Genomic DNA, 21,034 nt, shown 5'->3' with positions numbered 1-21,034 from the left:
TTTCATTCATCATATACTGTTTTATATCTTCTCATCTCTCTCATAAGGTTTTGAGATCCCTGAGGACAGAGACTTGTGGCCTTCCTACTTATATTCTACAGGATACAGAACATACCACCTTACTCAATAAACATATGTTGAAGGAATAAATTAGAGATCTCTCTCTTTTCAAGAGTGATATTACTTACACTTATCAATGAAGAAATACCTATAAATTCTGGCTGAGTAGCAAGTCTTCAAGACTACAAAGTAGTCGCTATGTGTACAGGTAATTTCTCTTTCCCTCAGCCCCTCCTCTGAGCCAGGCATGGAAGGTAACAAGTCATGAGTTCACAGGACCTTCTCAGGAGATGTTTGTCTCCAAGACTGAAATGCATACAAATTATTACAACGGAGAAATGAAAGAAATTTTATATGAGGACTTATGTGAAAAATGATTTTTTCAAATGTAAAAATTAATAAATGACAAGTATGTTTATAAGCATATTTTTATGGAATATTCTTTATGTAACATTAAAATGGATAGCCATTTCCCAACTGATATTTAGGAAACATAGTGGTGGGATTTCTTAAGCTAGTCTCTAAAATTCAAAAACCTTGCATAAATAGTGTATTTAATTCCCATAAATAAGCAGGGAAATAAGCCTAGTTAGGCTGCTTAAATGTCCAGCTTTTCTACTGGGGCTGGAATTTTGCATGGCAAGTAAGTATAAGTTACAATTTTGTAAATACTGTTTGCTTGGTGAACAGATACTTTAAAGACTTGATGAAAGAGGATTCAATGTTTTTAAAATAGGTTTACCATCAGTTATATCTTTATTAAGAGATGAGATCTTTCTCATAATCCAGGCATAGTAGGTGACTGGTGTTGGTGTCTGAATGATGACAGTTGGAGAACCCACCTGGCTCGGAATTTCTGGAAAAAGGGATCCTTAAAATTTATCGTTGGAAGGAAAAGTTTACATTAAATATAGAAGAGTGCATACTACATAGAATACAGAATGTTCTAGTTGGCAATAAACGTGTTCTAAAATTTAATTAACTCCCTATCACTAGGAGTAGTGATAGTAACTTTTAAAATACTGATTATGATTCTAGGTTTTATTTCCTATTAGCACACTGCTTTAGCTTCACTGAGACAGGAAAAGGTGTACATTCTTTATGATTAGAAAGGATTCTTTTGTCATTAGATCAAGCTAAATTGATAGGTTTTATAGCCCAACAAGAGACCAACTCATCATTACCTTTAGGGAAACACTTAAATCATCTGAAGAGGCTATTCTATTCTGAAGGAAAGTTTGAGTTAACTGCTTGAGATTCTAAGACTCTACTCCCCAGGTGGTGAGGGTTAGTTTTGATGCAGAGCTGACAGTTTACACCCTTGGGGTAGGTAGATTAGATTGGGAAAAGTATACAGGAGAGCTTGTCAAGGAAATTCAAGGAACAGAGCTGATAAGTTCTAAAGGGAATTTTAACCAGGTCCCCAGATTGAATCATAAATGCTTATCTTTTATGGATTTACATAAGTGTGCAGAAAATACGGAGGAAGAAGCAAAAGAAAGAGAAAAGGGTAGATGATATGGGAATACAAAATATCAAAAAAAAGGCATAAAACTCTGGTTTGTCCAGCTTATCGTTTATTGATAGGTGAATAAAATACAAAGTTGGGGAGCAATTTTGGTGGGGATTGAAATTTTTTGAGACATTTCTTTAATGGTGATTCATGGAGCTTGAGTATTAAAATCCCAAAAATCACAGGAAACATTTCTGGTTTAAAAAAAGGCAGCGGGGGTGTGGTGGTATTCATTCTCGCATTTTCTGGACATTGTGCAGCAGACCTGTCCCATGCTGATTGGACCTATATGTAGTTCTGATTATACTGTAAAAAGGGACATGTGGTAAGAAATGAGTTATTGGAAGATGTGACATGGGATATGTAACCACAAGGGATTTTTTTTCCCCCTAGAACCAAGCTGTCATTTATATTTAAACCCACTGCTCCACAGTTAAAACACCCTATTGTGGAATGAACTGTTTTCTTGAAGGCTCATTTATATTTTTCTTATCAAGTCACTAGGACATAATACTGACTCCATTATTGTATCTTTCTTGAGACTTTCCTTTTTATAATAGTATTAATTTATTGGGATTTTTAATTTGAGAAATGTTTATAAAATAGAGATAAGCTTTTGCATCATTACTATCATTATATCATAACCATCATCTTTCTACCCCAATTTTTTGTATATTCTGAATCATACTTGGTCTTCATGTATCAGTATTATAATTTTAAAGTGACAGTTTGTCCACATTTGCATTCACTCTTTCATTTGTTGATGTGGCAAATATTGATTGAGCACTTGCTATATGCCGGGCAGTGTTCTACACATTAGGAGTATTATAGTCAAAAAAGACAGACATGTCTCTGCCATTATGGAATTTATGTTCTGGGAGGGGAAAACAGAAAATAAGCAGATACGTAAACAAGATAATTGCACAGAGCAGTGAGTTCCATAAAGACAATAAAATGGGTTATGTGTTAGAATGATTTGATAGTGGTCTACTTTAAATATTTTTTTGATTCTTGAAATTTAAATGCTATAACCAATTTAATTGTTTACCTTTTCTCTTGACTTTTTTGCTGTTTGTGATAACTTGGGTCTAACCATCTTTACTTGGAATACTTCATATTGACTGCATGTTTACTTTTTTGCATTTATATTATTCTTTAATATTATAATAATGGTTCTCAAGGTTAGATAGACTCTTAAATTAGTATTTTTCTCTTGCTGTAAATATTTTTATTGATCATATGTTTTATTTGCATATGGATGCTTATAGCTAAATCCAACTTCTAAAAGAAATAGACAGGTAGTTAAAATAATTAGCCAGCTTGATGTAATATTGATGCCTAGCACTCTTATAGGGCATACTGTTTTTTCAAACTCTGAAGCACTTCACGTAGTCTAATGCATTTAATCTTCAGAACAACCATATGAAACAGGGACTATTGTTACCTACACTTGACAATTGAGGAGCAAGCTGTTAAATGATGAAAACATGATATCTTAGTTTACCCAACCTGCTATCACAAATACCATGCAGTGGTTGGTTTACAGAAAAGGAATTTATTGGCCCAAGGTTTCAGAGGCCAGAAGTCCGAATCAAGGCATTGGCAAGACCATGTTTTCTCCCCAAAGACTAGTATTCTGGTGCTGGCTGCCGGCAATCCTTGGGGCTCCTTGGCTTTCCCATCTCATAGCAATACCCTTTCCTTTCTCTTAAGGGTTCCTGCTGATTTTCTGCTTCTATGACTTCCCACTTTTCTTTCGAAGGACTCCAGTAATCTGAATTGAGACCAGCCCTCATTCATTTGGGCCACACTCTAACAAAAATCACATCTCCAACAAGTTCTATTTACAATGGGTTCACATTCACAGGAATGTGGATTAAGATTAAGAATAGCATCTATTTCAGGGTCTATAATTCAATCTACCACACAATGAGTAGGTGGTAGAGCCAGGATTTGAACCCAAGCAGTCTGAGTGCCGAGTCAAAGTTTTTAACAAGTACTCTTTACTCTCCACTCCTACAACTAAATTGGTCTTTGTTAAACTAAGAATGCAGGTAAGTAGCTATTTTGCCAAAGCTTTGTTTTAATATGATTATTTATTAACATGAATATCCATCCTTCTCTTACTAGATTATGAGTTTGTAAGTACAAAAACCATCTTTTATTAGCATCATCATATTGAGTGCTTGGTAAAATGTTTATTTCCCTTGAATTATAGCTTATTATTGTCTTGAAATATTCTATACAGAAGACTTCTACAAGTGTAGGCTTTAGATCCACAAAATTTTAGACCTACAAAACAAAAATGCAATAGTTACATGTAAGTGGGATGTTTTCATGATTCTTTTGTATCTTAGCTGTGTTTTCTAGAATAAAATACCATGAATGAAGCAGACTATTTTTGATTGATAGAGTAACATTTTGGAAGATGTTACTAGCTTGAAATTCTTTTCTTCTCTTTAAATATTATTTCCTACAGGGTGCTGCCTTAATTCGAATGCTGGCTAATTTTATGGGCCATTCAGTATTTCAGAGAGGTTTGCAAGTAAGTAACATGCTTTCTGTTTTTTCTTATCAATATATTTATTTTAAAGATTTTTCAAAGTTTGGAAAATTGTTAATACTTAATTGCTTAATGTGATGGAAATCTTTAAGATTTCAGTATGATATATGAAAGTTACAGACACCATGTTCTATCACCAAACAAACTTTAACTGTTAGGCAGTGTAGAGTCTGTTTAATTTGCATTAATATAGTGATGTAATATACTAATCTTCAAATATATGAGATCTTAAATAATTTATGTAAGATTTTTAAGAAATCTTACGTGCCTTTTCATCCATTTAAATTTATGTAAGGTGAAAAAAATTATATTAACCTCAGTAGAATTATATATTTAAGAAAATGGTTATTTTTCAGATATGTACCCTTTATATTGTGTAACTATTGATGTACATTGATTATTTTTTCCAGAGATATTTATATGCTTTTATCCAATTAGCAGATACAATGTTTATAAAAAAGAAGAAAAAGAAGCAGTTTATTATACTTCATTTAGTGTATGAAATATGGAATCTGGAAGGGAATTCATAGAAAAGGGGGATTCTTAAATTCTTTAAAAGCAAGCACAAATATGGGAAAATAGGATTTTTATTCCATTGAAATCTGCTGGAGCAAATCATGTTTCTAGCAGCTGTGATTGATGAATTATTTATGATGCATTCTGCTACTTAGAAGTGTCCTTTAAAGTAAATTGATGTTCACCTGAAATACAATTATGCTAAGACAGAGAGAGCAATCAATCTTATCTCTTTTTAGTAAGCTTTTCATTTTGAAATTTAAATAAACTACATCTGGGATCAGGTCATATTTTAGTAGTATAATTGTACCTTTACCCAAAATAAGCCAAAAGATAAAGCACAAAGCAAGAGTTAAATATACTATGATAAAGCCAGATAGACTTGACACAACAAAGAAAAAAATGAAAACTTCTTAATGAATAATTTCCCTTACAAAATATTTTACAGATTTATTCCAGCAGGGGATGAAATTTACTTTAATCAGCTATTTCTACCTTCAGAATAACTTCATCCATAGGACCTATTTTGCCATGTGCTAAAGGCTGTTTTTTGATCACAAAGTTGGGAAAATCTTTTTTTCTCAAGGAATGCCCTCTATGAACATCAACTGTCTAGAGGAATGCCCTTATCCCTCCTCCTCCGGTTTTCCCCATTGAAATTGTAGCATGACAGTTCCAGAAAATATCTAAAATTTCATAAGGGCAATGCAAATTGAATTTGATTTCCTGGTAGCAAGTTGATGTGTGCTCATTTTCTATGTACAGTTTTTATTGTTTTTCCTCATCTCTGTGTATGGCTTTGCTTGGCAGATTGAATAATTATATTATTTGGGAAGTATTACTGTTATGCAACATTTTTCTTTAGCCTGTCCTGCTTTCTGTGGGATGTAAAATACATCAACTTTAATACATCCTTTCCCAGTGACCCTGTCTGTTCGATTTTATCTGAAACAGAGTATACCTTCTGACTCCCTTTATATTAAACTTTCATTTGAAGCTTGTGTTCATGTGTGCTTTTATCCTCTGATATTTGATTTGGTTAATTTTCAACTATGGGGCTCTATGTTTGTCAACACTGCATTTCATTTGCCTTGCAACATCTCATTGATCAAATAGATCTGTATTCTTCAGTACTTCACTTGCAGCTTTATTTACACTCATCATTCAAACTGATTTAGTGTATCATCAGCACTTCGGATTAGTTTACAGTAGATCCCTATGTCTAGGTGATAAATTATCATCTCTTGTGTGTGAAGATGTATGGGATGCATTTTGGAGATGACCCCCTGAACAGACACTTTCTGTCATGGTGCTGAGTGGTCACAGAGTTGATATTAATATGCTTCCCTTCCACAAGACTCTGGGGAGTCTTAATTTACAAGTTGTTGGAACACCTAATCCAGCATGCCAGTGCTTACCTCTGCTGAAAAACCTATTAATTGTTTTCAGATTAACTATGGCTATATCTATATTGACAGATGGAAACTCATTATTAGCAAACAGATGCAGGAGTAGATTTGCAAATGTAGACACTTCCAAATTTCAAATAGTTTGTGTTTCATATTTGTTTTTCCTTTTTAAAATTTCCCTACCCTTTCCACTCTTTTCTTTCCTCTCTTTTCTTTTTGTCTCTTTTACTTTCCATAGGTACACTGTTTTAATGGTGATTTCCTCTTTATTTATCTACTTAAAATTTGTGTTCTTTTGCAATTGTGTGTAACCTTAGTGCCCATTTTAAGCTCTTTTGGGTGCAGGACATATTTTTTTACAAACAAAACCACAAATAGATATATTAAAAGAAAATAAAATTAGTATATAGAAAGGTAATAAGTTTCTGGGTCAGTTCGTATGTTCATATTTAAATTGTAAGATATCTAAATACAGATTCAGTTTAATTTTTCTACATTTTATAGTATTTTTTATGGGAAAATATGTTTTAAGCCCCAAGTCCTGTATGTATTTATTCCCCAATAGGAAGAGAATAGTGACTTTTTGAGAAGAGTTTTGTTCTCAGTAGCCCTATAATCCATTTTATTAGCTATTAAAAAGTCCAGAAAACAGTTTGATATCGGGTAATTACAACTTTCCTTGGTCTAGACTTTGGATATAATTTAATCTGGTCCTCCTTATTTCTTGAATTTTGTTTGATGCTTAAATTGTTCAGTTTTACATACCTTTTTTAAAAAAAATATTAAATTGTCTCAAAACATTTTTGTAAATAAATAGTATATACAAATGTAAGAATTAGCCCTGGATACTATTAACATTTTAGCTTCCACTTTGATGTTTGACTGAAAGCAAAACTTGGGGCAAACAAAAGTTGAGCCCTTCTGTTGTTGGGTTATGAAAGCCACTTGTAAATAATACATTTTTAAAACTATTTTTTCATAAACAAGTAAATCTTTTTTCATGTTTGCAAATTCTATATAGCTGCTGTTTATATAATCCATTTTCCAAAATAACAGCAGGCATATTTTGGAAAGTATGTGGCAATGGAATGAGCAGGATAAAACAAAATGAGCCTTGCTTCTAGCTCTAATTAATGGTGGGCTTACTACAAGTCAGTACACCTCTCTTGACCTGGGCTTGCAGATATAAAATCAAAGGTTGGACTAGATAATCTCTAAAATTCTTTCCACCTTTTGTATTCTCTGAATCTAAGATTTAATGCAATAAACTATTTAGACAAGTTGGAGTTGACCTCTTTAATGTGGGACCATTGTTTTTAGTTTTATGGGAAAATTTGTAAACCAGATGTACAAGAATGTGTGTTTCTTCTTCTTGAATCTGCTTAAGCATTTGAAAATTAAGACTGTAGACTTCTAATGTATATAGTACTATAACTGTAGCCAAACCAGAACATCATTTAGTGTTCCAGAGTTTTTGCTGGTAATATGTTTCTACCAGTATTAGGAAACAGTTTATATTTCCTTTTTTAGTTACCTGTTCACTTTCATGTTTCCCTCTGTCTACTCTACATTTTTGTGATTAAGCTACAGTAATCTTAGGTGATATTTTCTCAGTACTTTTTGAAAATTTCTTGGTGATTATCAGTGTATATGCAGTCTTTTCTGAGATCAAACTTTCTACCTGCGTTCCTTAAATCTGCTGGAATCAGCTTTACTTCTGGATCTGATGGCATTGGAAGCTGGTCTTGGAAAGATACAGCATCAACTTTGATGAGTGTCATTATAGTGGATTCAAGCAATGGAAAACTTACTTTACCATAGACAAGAAGAAGAGCTATTTTTGATGCTAAGGAATGTTCAGTGGAATTTAGACTTTTAAGTCTCCTGTTTCCAATCTCAGTGCCCACACTTTCCCAATCAGTACTCTAACATTCACTAGATGACTAATGAAGCCATTAAGTCAACTGGAGTTGTAGTTTTGCCCCTCAGAAACCTGAACTATAGTTTGGTTTTCAACTACATTGGTTCTAAACGTATAGGAGTTAGTTGATTTTTTGAACATACTCATAGAAGATTTCTTGTTCCCTGCTCATGCCTTAACTTGAGAATTTAAAGCACTGAGCTGGACCGTTTTCTTTCTGTAATCTCTCTAGTCCAGTCAAAAATAGCCCGTCCACCTCACAGACTTTGTAATTCTCTTTTCCACCATAATATTCTAATGAAACGGTCACTTGTTTCTCCAAATTTCTTTCTTCAATTTAGGGAACTGTAGATGATAATTTGAGAATCTGTTTGATCCTGAAAACCGTAGACTACCAGGGTCCTATTACCTGCTGTCAACGATATCCCATCCTTCAAGTGTAATCAAGGTAGCTGAACAACCTTAGATTCCCATCTTTGAGGTTCTATTTCCTGTAATCATTCCTGGTATGTAATATAGTAGCAAATCCAAAACCATTCTAGATATTTCAAACAGGAAGGGATTTAATATGGGGAATATGAATTCTATAAAACCGTTGGGTGGGTTAGGGGAGTGAAGGTCAGGGAAGCCACTGCTAGCCTTCAGAAAATCGAGAAATTCATGTATCACAAGGAACTAACACCCATATTCTTAGCAGCCTGCAGTACATCTGGAAGTCACTGGCAGTACCTGACCTCTGTGCTTTGCCAAAGAGTACCTGCCCACTTGCTGCTGCCTGGGGAATGAAGGCTTCTGCTTCATTAGCTCTTGCATGTCTCTTATACATGCTTCCCATTTGGCAGAACTTTAACTGGAACCCAGCAAACCAGGGAATCTTGGAAATATAGCTTCCAGGGTTCCAGCCCATGAACTGCACAAATGAGTATAGAAGGTGGTGGGAATAGTGATTGCCAACACACTATCTGACACACTTAATCTATGCATTGATTTGTTCTATTGTTTAAATATTATTTATATTATTTTTGTAGGTTGTCATATTAAAATTCAGAGGTTTTTTTTTATATTTTCTCTTTTATTATTGCTTACTGTAATATTTGTGGTAAGACCATGTGATAATTCTCCAGTTAGAGCAGACTGACTTATTTCAATAATTTTGTAAGGAATTATAATGGCAGAAATTAGGAAAATCCAACCAACAATGACCATATTTCACTCACTAGGTAACTACATGGCAATGCCTCTGGTGTAATCTTTAGTCTCCTCTTTGAATGAGTTGGGCTAGTTATACTAGGGTAAATCAGTATCTATAATGTGTCTAAAATTTTTAAATTTCTAAAGTTGCTGGTCTTCCAAAATAAGGAGTTAAAGAAGAAAGACAGGAGAAATCACTGTTGGAAAAATGTTTTGATTTTGGATTAATTTAAGAATTGAAGACTTTTTTTTGCATGATCTCAACTGTTGATACCTCATTCTACTCCCCTCCCCCCAGGTGGACCACTCCTCTTAGGACATGGTAAGTGCAGAGAGAAGAATCTAAGACATGATTTGGCTAAATTGGTTTTAGTTTAAGACCAACTGTACATAGGACATTTGGAAAGTGGGTTTACGTGTTTTCCCAGTTTAGGATTTCTGCCTAGCAGAGAATCCAGCGAGTAATGATGACTGAGAAAACAATTGCATGACACATGCCTTGTAAGAACATAGAGTCATAGAGAAATGCAATAGGCAGGTAAGCAGTAACCCGACTGTCTCTTGCATATAGGCTCAAGTTAGACTTTTTATATACATTGTAATGTCTACCCTTTATGACCTTATTTTTGTCTGTGGCATTAGCATCTCCAAACTCCTTCCTAGGTCATCCTCTAGAAGAAACTAGAAAGATCATTTGGAGGCTCCACATCTGTTTGGTTTTTACACTATTTGAACGTAGTTTTCTCATGATAAAGCCACAAGCATGAGCAGAGTGCTCACTGGTGGGGCACTGAGGTGGAGTATATGCAGTTTAACCTCATTTCTTTCTTCTCCATTTGGACAACCTTCAGTGCCCTACGTTATTCATTTTCCTTTCCTGTGTGGTAACTGAATCATAAATACACTTCAGTTTTGTCCTCTTTATTTTTTTCTATCTTGCTACAAGTTATTGGTGGTTTTAAGTGTCCCCCTGAACTCTTTCTTGCCCTATTCATATTCACTTCCTCTAAATTTCCCTTCCAATAAAAACTGTCCACCCCAAACATCTCTTGGCAATTCTTGCTTCTTTCATTTCCTAGGTTCCTTGTTGTTTATATATTAACTTTCACTCTTATGTATCAATGCTTCTGGATGAAATATAAATATGGTCTCCATATTTTGGCTTGTTTTTATTTGGATTAGTTCCTATGGCTCAAATCCTGATCCTGTATGTAAGAACTATAGGTTTACTTTTAAAACAAGTAATTCAGGTAAATGATTCTTTATATGATTTGGAACAGTCTTATTTTATTTTTACTTGTTTTGATCTCCCTAATTACATCTTTTTCTTTTTCTCCAATTTTTCTGGTAATAAAAGAGAAAAGCTATAATTAAGAAATCCTCAGAAAACATTGATTGGCTCAGTAGCTATTAAAAAAACAATTAGTATCTAGTACTATTGCTTTTTCTTTTCAAACAAAACAATATTGTTTTAATGATTTGGACCTAGTGGTACCATTCTTCAAGTTGTTATGAGTCAACATCAGGGAATTGAAATTATGAAGAAAGACAATTATTAAGCTTGATGGAAAGTCATACTCTGAAATCCATGTCAGAAATTTGAGTCATCTTTCTACTCAACCAGTGAGGGTAATTCAGCATCATCTAAAATATGGTTGAATAAAGAAGGATTTCTCTTGATTAGTATTTAACTGCTCTTTTCCATAAGGTAACTTACAACAAGATGTTTGGCTCCAATTATCAGGGTGGAAATTGCTTATGCAAATCAATGTAAGGCAATGAGGTGTGGATAAAAAGCAAAAGGGAAATATCATTATTATTGGTTTGTGCTCATAAAATTCTAATAGCCTGAAGGTAATGATAGGCACAAAGCCATAGGGATTATTAGTAGCAAAAACATACTCAATAACTTGTGTTCCAATGAGGTGTTATATGTTAACATGTGTATGCAGAATTTTTATTTGATTACTGCGGGCTTACGTTTGTGAGAGAGTGTGTTGCTCCCTTGCATGTAGGTTTTCTGATAAAAGAAAAGTCAGAAAATAACAGAGGAACAGAGACAATGTGTCAAAGTTAATTTCCTTTCTGAAAAGACGGTATTGTGTTTTCATCCAGATGGTAACTGACTCATACGTAATCTAAAATGAATGACCATAGGCAGTTTTTGATCAAATGTCTCATGTTTCACTTAAAATTCTGTGCAGTTTTAGACATCTGAGAGGGGCAATGGTTAATACTTGATCATAATTTGGTATTGTCTCTCAATACCATGTGATAATGATGTCATCATTCCTGGTTTCTTGTCATTTGGATTTGACGTAATTAGCATTTAATTTATTAAAGACTTAACTACAGAGCTAAAATTAACAAGCATGTTACAAAGAAAAAAATTATTTAAGAAAAGAAATCCTAAATTTGAGAATAAAGAAGTCTATCTCTAATAAAAAACAAATGCTTAAAAATTAAATAACCATAGATATTCCTGTTTCTGAATCAGGAAAAAAAAAGTCTTTATTCATCAGTTTCAATTAATTTGTTTATATACAGACCAACAATTTACTCTTTATCATTTTACCTCTGAAGGGCATGTTGATAACTGACCACTGAGGCTATATAGCATTAACTAGAAAGTCCTTATTGTTAAATATAAATATTTTTATTTGGTCATACCACAGGCACTTGCCCTGCTCATGGGTGGCCATATAAATCTATACTTATTTTTATCTTTTATCAGTTAAGGCAACAAGAAATATATTTTAGCTAATGGAGTTGATAATAAAATGATATTTTTGATCACTTTATTTCAAATGTATTTGAAATTAGTAACTCATTTAGTTGATGGGTTGATATAACTATATGTGTGTGCTAGCATGTGTGTAAATGCCTGGCAATACACAAATATGCACGCACTTGGATACACCCATCAAGGAATTTCTCTTACTCTTTGTAGATACTACCATGGTGTTAGATTGCTAGTTCAGAAGTATAATAAAATTGCCTTGGAGGCATTTTTCTCTAACTTGTTTAGTTCCTGCATCAGCAGTTTTCCTTTTTTAATTTATTGGTCCTCTTATTTTATGTTCTTTTTTCTCAAAAAGTGCATGTAATAGCCTAGAACTACATATTTGGCAATGTTACAAGTATTGACACTTAAAAATAAAGCTCTTAAGTTGAGAAAATTTTTTCCTCATTGTTCATATTTCATCATTTTTTGATAATTCCAAGACATAGTTTAAAATTACTAAGATGATATAGGTGCACCATAATATATTTAGATTTTCCCATTTGTGAACATCTACATTGCTTTCCAATTCTCATTAAGTAAACAGCACACTAATAATCTTCAAATTGTAGATATTCCCTTTTATTTTGGATTATCTCTGCTCATACATTACTGGAAGCATTTCCATAATTTTAGACTAGAGTGTAATGCTAGCAGTATATTTGAAAGTTCTTTTTTTGTTATACATTAAGCAAACAGCACTGTGTCTTATTTCATTTCAAAATCATATTTTTACTAATTTAGTAAGTAAAAGTCATCACATTGCTATTTTAGTGTGTATATTTTTATCACAAATAAGGTTTTTTTCCATATAATTTCCTTTGCATGTCATTCCTTTCATTTACTGTTTAATGAAATATTTACCCATGTATTTTGCCCTTTAAAAATTTGGGTTTTATTCTCTTTTTATGAACTTTGTATAATGCTGTATAATAAAAATAATGAACCATAATGTACTTACTACAAAATTTTTTTCCCTGTGATATCTAAAATGTCAAAATTATTGTTATGAAAAACCAAATGTTATAAATCATTGGCTTAAAAGGAGTGCTACAAAGTCCTACGCTAAATTATGTATTTGGAGCCTGCCTTACAAAATGATCAAATACTTTCATAACCCCATTTTAGTCTATGGCTTCCTCCCATTATCTCTGTATTTTTAATGCTTTTTTATGGAAGAAAGAACTCCATGTCCACATGACACACAAAGAAATGGTGGTATCCATTTTTTATAATGATTTGATTTCTGCTTAGAATCAGTCTCCTATATTCACCTTCTCTCTTTTACTCCAGACCTCTACCTACGATTATTTAAATTATGATTTTTTTCCATTGAAGGACAAGAATACATTTAACTGTTAAAATTACCTTTTAATACTTTGTGCCTAACAAACAAAAATTATGATTTATCTTCCTGCATCAGAAGCTTTGCTTAGTTGTATATCTATGTCTACAGGCACATTGTCAACCCATCAGGCATTTTGAGTCATTTATTTATTCCACACATACTTATTATGCACATACTCTATGTCAGACACCGTGATGAGTGCTGAGTATCTAGTGCATGCTGTACACAGCAGATATGGCCTCATTTCTCATGATTCATATAATATGGTAAGGGAGATGTAAAATAACTAGGAAAAAAGCAAGTAGCTATATATTTATTCAATGTAGTAGGTTCTATGAGGAATGAAATAGGATTCTGTGAGAGAGGATAATGGATTGGGGAGGGCAACATCAGATGGGGTGCTCAGGAGATGAGGAGATGGCATATATGCTGAGATCTGAAGGATGAGAAAGAGTTGAGTGTGAGTGTGTGTGTGTGATCTTTTCAAGAAGAGAAAAGAGCTTGTGCGATGGGCTGAGAAAAGAAAGAATTGAACGTGTTCAAGGTAAAGAAAGAGACTGGTGTGGATGAATAGAGTATTAAGGACAAGAGCTGATTGGGAGAGATGGGCAGGAAACAAGTAGACTGCTGAGAAGGTTGGATTTTATTCCAAGTTTAGCAGATTGGTATTAAAAGGTTTAAAGCTGGATGTGACATGGTTTTATTTACATTTAAAAGAGTTATCTGGCTACTTGAAATAATACATTGAGATTGGGTAGGACAGCATACCAAGAGAGGAACTGGATTATAAAATCAGGAAGGTATTTTATTATTCTGGTGAGAGATGATGGAGACTTAGCTGGTGTGTTAGTAGGGCATACAGCGATCTGGATGGATTCAAAATGTTTTTTGAAGCTAGAATTAATCTGGCCTAGGGAGAGATTGGATGAAGAGTGAGGAGTGAGAAGCAAGGGAATCAAAAATGATTCTCAGGTTTCTGGCTTAAAGGTTTGGGAACTAGGCCTGAAGGCCTGTAACAGTTGGAGGTTAAGAGAGGAGGAAGGGTCAAGGAAGGAAATTGAGTTGAAATAGCTGGAGAGGCAGGCAGAATACCAAGTGTGAGGGGTCACTGAGGCCAAGAGAAAAGTGTGTTTCAAGAATACAACAGTGGACAACAAGGTTAAATGCAGTTGAGAGGTGGTGTGGGATAAAGACTAAACAGTGTTCCTTTTGGCAGTCTATGATGTGATTGGTTTTAGCAAAAGGGGTTCAAGAGTGAATAGAGAACATGGATGTAGAGATAGTATATAGAGAGTACTATTTAAGTAAATTTTCCATGGAAGGAAATCAGAAAAATTGGGTCAATAGCTGGAGGGAGATAAGGGTTCAAGGAAGGCTTTTCTGTTTCATTTTTAGAGGTGGGAATCACTTGTACTACCTTTTGTCTGGTAGAGATAAAGTTAGGAGAGAAGGGTTGATAATGCAGTAAGCGATAACTGGTAGTTCAATTCTTGAGAGGGTGAAAGACTGGTATTGAATAGGAGAGATACTTCCAGTAAATTTGGAGATTTGATAGAGTCTCTTTATTTCATTGTTGTTTGAGACAAGTGAGTTAATGGTGGGAAGTGGAGAAGTTTGCGCAGGATTGAGAAGAGTAGGAAAGCACAACTTTCTGGCAATATTGAGTGTTTACTTGAGTTTGGGTGATTATGAATTTATAATGAAACTAATCTGCTCATTGCATGATTTTCTCCTGTGATGCTGAGCTTCATGAGTGTGGAGAAGACAAATAACGGAAGAAGACAAACACTGGAGGAGATAAATACTGAAGGACAGAGCTGCAAAGATGAAGCATTTTGCCAGGAACTGATTAATAAGATGAACTATTAAATATAAGCTGGATAATCAAGGAAGTGAAAGCAGAAAGGATCTGATAGACAAACACCTGCCATTAATAATAATTAGAGTAAATAGTATGTTAGCACAGTATGAATGATTTTAACATTGAATCAAAGAGTTCCCTCATGCCTCTGAGCATAAGGGAAATTTAATCTGTCCTTATTGGATTCCCCTAAGGTCATGCCCATTAATGTGAGAAAGTTCCAGGGAGGTTTTTCAGTCCAGACCCTGTGAGGAAGAGCCCTCTGATCTCATCCACACTGATGTGCAGACTCATTGGTTTCAGAGGCTGGGCTGAAGAATGAATGGGAGAGAAGTAGAAATAGTGCATGTTGTGTGTTTGGTATGTCTCGTCTAAGCCATTCTGGTCAACTGAAGGTTAGTATCCGCTGAACCTAAATTTATTGAAGAACCTAATTAGATCCTTCCATTCCCTGAACCCCACCCCCCCACCAGTGGTCTTGTCATCTCAGTGGAGCTTTATGTTCAAACAGGGTGCTAGATCCAACACCTTGAGGACCCTACAAGCCTTTTTCCTTTCCAAGACTTTAAAGGAAGATTTCCTAAAGTGTAAAGAAGCTTTGGTCTCAATTGTTTTCCTGCTTGTCATATTTATTTTTTTCCTCCAGGCACTTTTATCTTTCTGTTTAGTGCATATAATTTCCTCTCATTGGACACCTAAAACATTTTGACTTCTCTTGGACTGGAGAAGATGTTGATTCTAGACATTTTTTCTCCCTTGAGCTTGCTCTTAAAATTGCAAATACTTCTTTTTTTGTGTAGGTGGTAGACATTTTTCTAAGTGCTTTATTTGTTTATGTCATTTTCTTTGTACATCCTTTACAAGTTAAGAATTACCTTATCTATGTTTTTTAGTACAATAAATTCGGTTTAGAGAAAATAGATATCTTACCTATGATTGCATGGCTGGTAAGGGTCAGCCATAATTCTTATTTAGGTTTGCTGAATATACACACCAGTTCTTTCTCATTTAAATTACATTTTCTTCTCAACTAGTTTCCAGCACTGGAGGCTGAGCGAGAACAGTGGTGCGGAGGAGAACTCTGTGGACATGGCTTACAGTCATTGGGCACCTTGATTTAGAACAGGCACTGTATTTTTACCAGCCAGGATATAATTTATCAATTTTGTGAGCTTGTAATGGCCAAAGACCTTTATCAGGACATTCAGAAAAAGCAATTCACCAGCTTCAGTTTTACCAATAGATTCATTTTATGTCTTGGTAATATATCAGTCCAGTAGCAAAAGTGAGAGGTGGGGATATTTTAGTACCCCAGAACGCCCCTATAGATGATTACATTTATACTATTTCACTGATAGGTGTGGGACCCTGTCAGGTTGTTCTGGAATGTAGTACAAATCCAGCAGCGGCAATATTGCATCTCTGGTGATGTATGTTGAAGCATTGATGGTGTGATCTGTAATTACTATGTAAGAGATACCTGAAAATAAAATTGGTGTGAAAATTTGTCATTGTCTATAATTGAAAAGAAACAAACAAAAGTCGTTTGTGTACTTGCAGGTTGTTTTGAGTTAAATTTTTCTGATTTTTTTCTGTATTTAATAACTATAAAAGTATACTGATTTTTACAAAATTAACATTCATTAGGTTGAGAAATAGATTTATAAACATGCAAAATGTCATTTTGATCCTAGAGAAATATCTGAATGCTCCTTTATCCAAAGCAAACCACTTCTAAAGGTAAATGTAGGGTAAAAACATAACATTAAAAAAAACAATCAGAATGGCACTGCAAACAACCATATCACTGTTCAACTATTGTTCTATGTATCCAAATGCTTTTTTTCCTAAATGTCACCTCTCTTTTACTCTATCTGGTGGCCAGAATCCCCTGTACCCCAGAAGTTTGATATTGATCCCTATTATAGTGAGTTTCCTTTCAGGAAACTGATTTTTTTATAATTAAATGATAAAGGTTATAATTATTTATACCTCCTTCTAATAGAAATTAAAATTTAATTATCTAATAGAATAGAAGCTAATAGAATTAAAATGTAAATACCACTTTTTGTTTTTTTGCATACTGCTTTCTCAAGTCCTTGCTGCTCATTTTTACTTACTCTAATAATTCCCAACCTGTCTCCAAGTATTGATCAAAATATCTCATTCTGTAGTCTAGTTTTCTAGTATTTTAGTTAGTCACCTGTCACTGTTTTAGTCTCCTTGCTTCCATTTCTCAAGGACAGAAATTGTAGAAACATGCTCTGAGGTGCACAGGCCAGGCTTCAAATGGGTTTTATCCAACTTCTTTGGTGACATTGCTTTGAACTGGTAGCTTTTTATGTTTTTGTTGTTGTTCAGGGATCCCTTTGAGACCACCACACTCTAATAATGCACATACTTACAAATATTTAAGTTCAGACCTTGTGGTCCCCAATTTAAGGGTCCCTGCTTTAAAAGCTTTTTATAAGAAAAAACTTTTGCAATAGTTTTATTTTGTTTTTAAGTTGTTACTTTGTGGGCACCCCTCCCCTGTCTACAGGGCTTCTTACATTCCTTTTCAGCTCTTGTCTTTTTTCCCAACAGTTTTGTATACCTCTTTTCTTTTTTAAATTTAATTATCCATCTCTTTTCTCCCATATCTACTCTTCAAAACAGAACAAAAGCCTAGTATTTGTTAGATTTACTAAATAGAGCTTGGTGTTCTGTTTTTATTTTGTGTAAGTTGTAAGAGGTAGTTTCTATTTTTCTTTTTGATGGTTACCAATAAAATTTAAAAGTATGTTTTGTTTTGTTTATATCACCCATTATTGTTATATCAGCCAGTGTTTGGGGTTGCAAGCAACAAAAACAAACTTGGGCTAAATTAAACAGAAAGGAATTTATTGGAAGGATGTAGGATTCAGTGTGAAGACTCAAGGACCCAAGCTTTGGAAACAGATAGTAGGAACTAAGGGAGGCTCAAGTATCAAGAAACTTAGCCAAGATCAGACCACAGGAGTGGTTGGTTTAATTGCTGCCATTTGTGTAGTCTACACTGGACTGTCAGTGTCACCATCTCAGGGAATAATTTTTCAACTATACGTGTTCCTTTGCAATACTCTTGTAGGATTCACAGTCCTGGGAAGAAGCATCCAGTTGTCTTAAGCTAGGGCTTTGTCTTAGCTCTGGCTGTCAATGAGAGTGGAGAGGGAGTATTTAGGATTTTGTCCCTTCCATTTCAAGAGTGGGTGGCAGATCCCTTGCCTTCCTCCCAGATTCTAGTGTGAGTTATTGCCCTGATATAAAAGTGATGCTTAAATGCTGGAAAGCCAAAAAAAAAAAATGACAAATGTCCACCAAAACTTTTTGGGGGACAGTTATTCTTAATAGAAAGAAACTATTTCAAACCTCTGCTTCAAACTTCTTGTCACATAGTTAGAAAAATCAATGCCTGAATTTACCTAGTCTTTCTCAGACTAGTCTTATAAGTAAAGGGCATCCTACTTCCCAGTGTCACAGAGGCTCAGGATCTTGTGTCTTGGCTTACACAGAGCACCATTCATGGTCTACTCGTTAGCTAAGTCTCCTCTTTATTTATTAACTGAATTCCAATTTTGTTCAGGTTCTTACCCTTTCTTGTATAGCCATGTGCTTCAGAGGACTGGGTCCTGCCTTGTGTGAGCCCAAAACAATGCACCCTAAAGTTTCAGGGGCAGGCTTGGGCTAGTGCACACAATACGATTCTGACCAGCGAGAAACGTGGGGAGTTGCTGCAGGATTTGAGTGGAAGGTTTCCCGGTTTTTAAAAAAGAGGTTCACAGGAAGAAACTTTGCCTCTTTTCTCTGTACAATGTCACGTCTGAATGTGATGCCTGGCATTGCTGGGGCCATCTAACCACAAACCTGAGAATGGAGCCAAAACATAGGTAAGGGTAGGGAAAAAGAATCCCAGAGGAAAGGAGCCGCTTATAATAGGAAGAATAAATCTTGTCATTTTGAAAGTCATTCTAGGGTGAATTTTTTGTTACTTGTAGCTACACACATATACACCAATCCATACATCTTTGGTTTTTATTGAACTTCCCTCCATATCCTGAGGAATAAACCATTCATGCAGTTAATCCTCTGTCACATGCTGAAGGACTCATTAATAAGAGACTAAGTACTCCCTAACTATCTCCTTGTAAATTTTAAAAGATAAGAGTTTTATTTCCTCAGCTCACTATTTTTGCTTTCCCTCTTGCCGTTACTGGTCCCACCGGCTTTAAAACATGAAACATTATGAACTGTGTCACTTGTGAGCAAAGAAGTAAAGCAAAAATGGTCTCATAGTCAATAGTTCACAATCTTTTGATGACATCATACACAATTGCATATGTCAGTGCAAATTATATATCTGGCAAAGATGCAATAAAAAATTAATTATGCCCTATATTGTCTAAATACGATATTTTGAGGGAGCATAATGTGTGTGTGTATGATATCTCTATTTACTGCATTGTCTGTTATTAACAGAAAGTCATCTTGCATAAGGAAAGACAGAAATGACACATGTATATTGGGCATCTATTGTGTGCCAGGCTGGGGTTTGCAGACTGTGTGGGAAATTGTGCCAGTTTGAATGTATTGTGTCCCCCAAATGACATTATCTTTGTGGTCTTGTGTGGGGCAGAGGTTTTGGTGCTGGTTAGATTTGTTGGAATGTGCCCCACTTAGCTGTGGGAGATGATTCTGATGAGATGTTCCCATGGAAGCGTGGCCCTGCCCATTCGGGGTGGGCCTTGATTGGTGGAGCTATCTTTGTGGTCTTGTGGGACAGAGGTTTTGGTGTTGGTTGGATTTGCTTGGAGTGTGCCCCACCCAGCTGTGGGAGATGATTCTGATGAGATGTTCCCATGGAGGCGTGGCCCCGCCCATTCAGGGTGGGCCTTGATCAGTGGAGCTATATAAATGAGCTGACTCAGAGAGAGGGAACTAACTGAGTGCAGCTGTGAGTGATGTTTTGAAGAGGAGCAAGCTTGCTGGCGAGGAACGTCCTGGGAGAGAGCCGTTTTGAGGCCGGAGCTTTGGAGCGGACGCCGGCTGCCTTCCTAGCTAGCAGAGGTTTTCCGGACGCCATTGGCCATCCTCCGGTGAAGGTACCCGATTGCCGGTGTGTTACCTTGGATGCTTTGTGGCCTTGAGATTGTAACTGTGTAGCAAAATAAACCCCCGTTTTATAAAAGCCTATCCGTCTCTGGTGTTTTGCATTCTGCAGCATTAGCAAACTAGGACAGAAATCAAACTAATAAATGGGTAATTGTAATACAGTGTAATAAATGCTGTGCTCTGGTGCAAGATGTGAGAATATGACAGGCACTTGGCTCAGAATTAGGAACGGAATGGGAGTGGGTAAGAAAGGATGCCTGGAGGAATGCACCAAAATTGAGACCTGGAGACTGAATTGAATTGAAAAATGCAAAGGAGAAAAGAATATGTCATGTGCAGAACCAGAAAAGAGACAAAATATGCATTATGCATTTTCAGAAAACTAAATGTTGCTAGCTTGAGGCAGGGAGTGACAAGGTAACAGAGAGATTGGAGAGGTATAGAGGGACTAGACCATGAGGGACATTTTTAAGTTATATTAAAGTGTTTGGACTCTAGTCTGAACACAGAAGGGATTCCTGTGTGTATTCGATGAAGAGCATTCTGGCTGCATGGTAGAGAAGAGATTTTAAAGGGATAGAGCAGAAGAAGTGGTGGTTATAATCATCCAGGAAAGATACCATACATTGGTTGTGAAATAGGTACAAGGAAGAAGCAACTTGGCAGAATATTTAGGACATCAAATCAGTAAGATGACTCCTTGGTTAGGGTGAATAGAAGGTCATCACTAGAGCTGATAC

At 35.2% G+C, this 21,034-nt stretch overlaps 1 protein-coding gene across 1 annotated transcript in view; it reads left to right on the top strand.

Annotated features, from left to right (window-relative positions):
- Positions 1-21,034, top strand: part of TRHDE (thyrotropin releasing hormone degrading enzyme) — a 427,626-nt gene that overhangs the window by 288,064 nt on the left and 118,528 nt on the right. The window contains exon 7 of the mRNA XM_037846765.1: positions 4,053-4,118. Within this exon, the coding sequence (XP_037702693.1) occupies positions 4,053-4,118 (66 nt within the window). The remainder of the gene's footprint in view (positions 1-4,052; positions 4,119-21,034) is intronic.

This window comes from Choloepus didactylus, chromosome 8 (genome assembly GCF_015220235.1).
Source record: "Choloepus didactylus isolate mChoDid1 chromosome 8, mChoDid1.pri, whole genome shotgun sequence".
Classification (NCBI taxonomy): Eukaryota; Metazoa; Chordata; class Mammalia; order Pilosa; family Megalonychidae; genus Choloepus; species Choloepus didactylus.
The sequence above is the reverse complement of the archived record's forward strand: the minus strand, read 5'-3'. Positions and strand labels throughout refer to the sequence as shown.